We start from the raw sequence: 4,264 nt of genomic DNA, 5'->3' as shown, positions 1-4,264 counted from the left end.
ATGCACTCAGGCGTCCTGCGGGGGCAGGGCTGTGGGCACCGGCCTGGTCCGAACACCCCCCCACCCCGGCAGGCCCACCAGCCGGAGCCCCAAGGGCCGAAGGCCCGCAAGGCACAAGGCGGGGCCTCACCCGGTGGAGCTGTTGGGCAGGTAGGTCTCCAGCCCCGCCTCCTGCAGCAGCTTCTCCAGCAGCGAGGCTCGGTCCCAAGGCCCTGGGGCATCCTCACTGGGAGGGGAGGGGAGGGGAGGGGAGCGGAGGGGGGGAGGGGGTCTCGGAGTCAGGTCTGTGCCCCTGGCCTTCTGCCCCAGCCCCCCGTCCTCTGTACCCACCTGAAGAAGGACACGTGGGCACCATACATGCTGGGAGTGAGGCGCAGAGCCGGGTAGGGTCCGAAAGGGGGCGCGAGCAGACTGAACAGCAGCGCCAGGCCCACAAAGAGGGCGGGCAGCACGATCTGCAGGACGGGCCCGTCAGAGCCTCCCGGCTCACCTCCAGGCTGGCTGGGTTCCTCCCCGGCTCCTGCACTAGAACCACCCACGGCTCCCCGGTGCTTTCATCACGGTGCTCAGACCGGGGGAGACCTCTCGGGTTAAGCGCCAAATGGGTGACACGTGGCGGGAACAGAGAACAGGCACCCAGGTACCCCGCGCAGCCTCCTCGGGCGCCCGGCCCCCCTCACCTGTGTGAACAGGCCACGGCGGCTGCGGCGGGCAAGCAGAAAGCGCTTGAGCAGCAGGGCCCGNGCAGGGCCTGTGTTTCCGGGGCGGACCTTGCTGCAGGGGACAGAGGGGTCAGTGCACACGCTGTGGGGGACAGGCGGGGACCGCAGGCTCAGGGCAGGACAACTCACCCAGCTCGCCATCCTCCAGGACCGACTCTTCTGGCACAATCTTGAGCCGCGGGGTCACATCTGGGCGAGCGAGGCCTGTGCACGGGTCCCGCTTGCGGCTGCCTTCTGTGGGGGGTTCAGGGACGGGGGTCAGATTCGAGGGTCACCGTTCAGCCTAGGGTCTGAGTCAAGGCCCAGGGTCACAGACAGAGGGTGTCGGGAATCAGGGTGGAGGCCAAGGCTATGCCTTCAGACTCAACCGAGGGTGGGGACTCGGTCTAAAGTCAAGTCTAACTCTGAACCAGGGCGAGGGGTCAGGGTCAGGGTCAGGGTCAGGGACAGGGACCTGCAGCCACGTCTTCTGGGTCCCTGCCCACAGCATGATCCTCTGTCACCTTCAGGAAGATCTGGGGAGACAGCGGGGGCTCAGCCTGGGGCCCCACAGGTGCCGTGGGTCCCCGGGCCTCCCCAGGCGACTCCCAGCCTCCAGCCCTCTGCGGGCGCCCTGCCTCCTCCCTGGGGCCTGCTGCAGCCAGTCACAGACCCCTCCTCACCCTCCCGGCGCCCCCTCCCCTGGCAGCCGCACCTCTTCAAGGCTGGTGTCCGAGATCCCGTAGCTGGCCAGCCCCAGCTCCCCCAGCCGCTGGTCCAGCTCACGGAAGAGCCTGGCAAAGCTGCCGTCCAGGGCGCCCCCATAGGGCAGCACCAGCACCAGCTCGTGGGGCAGCACCTCCACCAGCCGGGCCCCGGGCACCAGGCGCCGCACGAGGGACAGCAGCTGGGCGGGACCTGGGCGGACGGGGGCGGGGGCAGGTCAAGGGCGCTGCCAGCACAAGCGGCCGCGCTGAGCGGGGGGAGGGGCTTGGGTGGCCCACGGGGAGCCGGTCTCTGCAGGCAGAGGAGGTTAGGGGTAAGCACCCAGGGCAGGAGGGGAGTGGAGGTCGGGTGTGAAGTCCAAGGGGTCAGAGGTCAGGGGTCCAGTCCTGAATCAAGCCCCCACACCGGCCCTTCCCTTAGGTTCTCACCAGCCGTGCTGCCCTGCTCGACGGGCTCCCTTCTCTGCCCGGCATCCTCCGAGGCAGCGTTACCCTGCGGGCAGAGGGGCACCGACTGACCACTGCGGCCCCTGGGCTGGAGCCTTGGCGGTCGGGGGTCAGAGGTCAGTCAGGTCCTCACCTTTTTGCTGGCAGCCGGGGACAGGGGCTCCTTCACCAGCGTCAGGTAGTAGCCAGAGCCCAAGTGACGACGCAGGAAGAGGGGGGAGCCGCAGCAGCACAAGCGGCCAGCCGCCACCACCGCCANCCGGGAACGCCCCGCCCCCGGCCACCCCACGCCGACCCCAGGCCCGCCGAGACGCACATGTCAAACAGCACGTTGTGCTGCGGGCAGACGCCCAGGTGGGGCCGGATGGCGGCCATGCTGGACTGGACATCACGGCCCAGGATGCAGGCGGAGCCCCCAGTGGGCGGGAAGAGGCCACTCAGTATGGACCTGGGGGTGAAGGGGTCTCAGAGCAGCTGCCCCTTCCGAGGAGGAAACAGACACCCCCAGAGAAGGAGCAAAAGCACTTAAAAGGCACCTACTGTATACCCAGGGCCATGGTATGTTACGTCCCCATTCTATAGAGAAGGGACACTGAGGCTCAGAGAACATGGTTATCTACCTGGTGTGCACCCCAAGTGGACTGGGGGGTCCCGAGCTCCCATGGAGAGACCCCAGACACCTCTCCCATTGAGCAGATGTGCAAGCTGAGGCCGGGGGAAAGCGGAGCAGTAGCAGCTGCTCACAGTGTCGTAGTCTTTCCGGCTCCGTTGTGGCCCAGCAAGGCGGTGATCTGGCCCTGGTAGAAGTCCAGGCTGAGCCCACGCAGGGCTGGCCGGGGGTTGCCGGGAAAGCGCTTTTCCAGGCCCCGTACGGAGACCCCCGGGATCAGGCCGGCTGGGACCTCTTCCGTCAGCGCTGCGGGAGGAGGGCAGGCTCGACCGCGGAGCCCTCTGCAGGCGGAGCTCTGCAGGAGCCGGGAGGCCGCTAACGCCGGCCTGTGGAGTCCGGGACCCGTCGGGCTGGGGCCCGCGGGAATTAGGGGAGCCCCGGGGAGCCTACGGGGCAGAGGTGTGCGGAGGACGGGGCTCTGCCGGACCCCGGGGCTTCGGTGGACGTGGGGGTACAGACAGGGAAGCCGCTGCTGGGCTCCTCGGGGCTCACCTTCTGGGTCCTTCGGGGTGGGAGGCGGGGCGGAACCCTTGGGGGGACGAGGTCCAAACCAATAGCTTCTCCGAAAGGGAAAGTTCCACGGTTTGGGGATCCCGTACTGGCCTGGGAGGAGCGATGCTCAGTCACCCCGAGCCCACCGCCCCGGGGCGCGCCAGCTCCTGGCCATCCGTCCGCCTGGGACCCGGCCAGGACACCCCATCGGCCTGCCCCAGGCCGTCCCTCGAACGCAGCCCCCGTGCCTAGATGCCAGAAGGCGCCGCCCTGTCACCTAGGACGGCCCCCAGGTCGCGCACGGCCCCTCGGCCCAGCACCCGCCGGCCTGCGCTGTGTCCCTGCCGCACCCGCGGGGCCCACCTGGGCAGACCGCCTCCAGGTACCACGCGGCAAGGCCATAGAGCACAGCGTCCAGCAGCAGGACGCCGGAGACCTGGGCCAGGCTGAAGGCGCCGGGGGCGGGCCCGGCGCCTGCGTTGTGCCACTGCGCGCCCTCACCCTGCTCCTCTAGCAGCGCCAGGCTCTCGCAGCCGAACCCGAAGGCCACAGGCGACAGAAGGCTCTGCGGTGGGGACGGGGCATCAGCAAGCGAAGGAAGCCAGGCCCCCCCCCCCCCCGCACCCGGCCACCGCGGGCCTCACCGCGGCCACGAGACCACTCGCGGGCAGCTCGTCCCGCCAGGCCACACACAGCACGTAGGGCAGGTAGAGCACGAAGTAGGCGAGGCCTCCGCACGCGGCTGCCAGGTTGGCACGGGAGAAGAAGGCGCTCAGGAGGAAGCTCTGGACCACGGTGGCCACGGCGAAAGCCGCCAAGAACAAGAAGACCACGGCCGGGTGGCTATAGGGGAGGATGTCCCCGAGCTGCGAGAGCACGGAGGGCTGGTGAGGCTCCCGGATTTGCCCAGGGGCCCACGCGCATGGCCGCCTCTGCCAGGCGCCTCTGGCCTGTGCCCACGCGCCCACCCCGCAGCCCGGAAGCCTGAGGCAGGCCCACCTTGAGCACCAGCACAAGCAGCGCGGTGCTGAGGAGGAAGGGCGCAAGGCAGCTGAGGAACCAGCCGAGCCAGAGCACCCCGCGGCCGAGCCCCATGGCCTGCATCGTGCAGCGCAGCCTCGTTTCCTTCTCTCGCACCACGGCCTTCACCGTCAGCGCCACCGAGTAGATCCAGGCGAGCGTCAGGAACAGCGGCAGCGACCGGCCGAGTACACGCAGGAACCTGAGGC

The 4,264-nt window shown here is 69.4% G+C and overlaps 1 protein-coding gene across 1 annotated transcript in view; it reads right to left on the bottom strand.

Annotated features, from left to right (window-relative positions):
• ABCA7 (ATP binding cassette subfamily A member 7) overlaps positions 1-4,264 on the bottom strand; it is a 15,678-nt gene that overhangs the window by 7,373 nt on the left and 4,041 nt on the right. Inside the window, 16 exon segments of the mRNA XM_077760595.1 lie at positions 7-15; positions 131-226; positions 331-455; positions 681-754; positions 757-774; positions 852-956; positions 1,177-1,237; positions 1,417-1,619; positions 1,856-1,919; positions 2,007-2,139; positions 2,190-2,321; positions 2,618-2,789; positions 3,036-3,146; positions 3,399-3,600; positions 3,680-3,901; positions 4,035-4,258. Coding sequence (XP_077616721.1) covers positions 7-15; positions 131-226; positions 331-455; positions 681-754; positions 757-774; positions 852-956; positions 1,177-1,237; positions 1,417-1,619; positions 1,856-1,919; positions 2,007-2,139; positions 2,190-2,321; positions 2,618-2,789; positions 3,036-3,146; positions 3,399-3,600; positions 3,680-3,901; positions 4,035-4,258 — 1,951 coding nt within the window.

Source organism: Crocuta crocuta, unplaced genomic scaffold (genome assembly GCF_008692635.1).
Source record: "Crocuta crocuta isolate KB4526 unplaced genomic scaffold, BGI_CrCroc_1.0 scaffold443, whole genome shotgun sequence".
NCBI classification, from domain to species: Eukaryota; Metazoa; Chordata; class Mammalia; order Carnivora; family Hyaenidae; genus Crocuta; species Crocuta crocuta.
The sequence above is the reverse complement of the archived record's forward strand: the minus strand, read 5'-3'. Positions and strand labels throughout refer to the sequence as shown.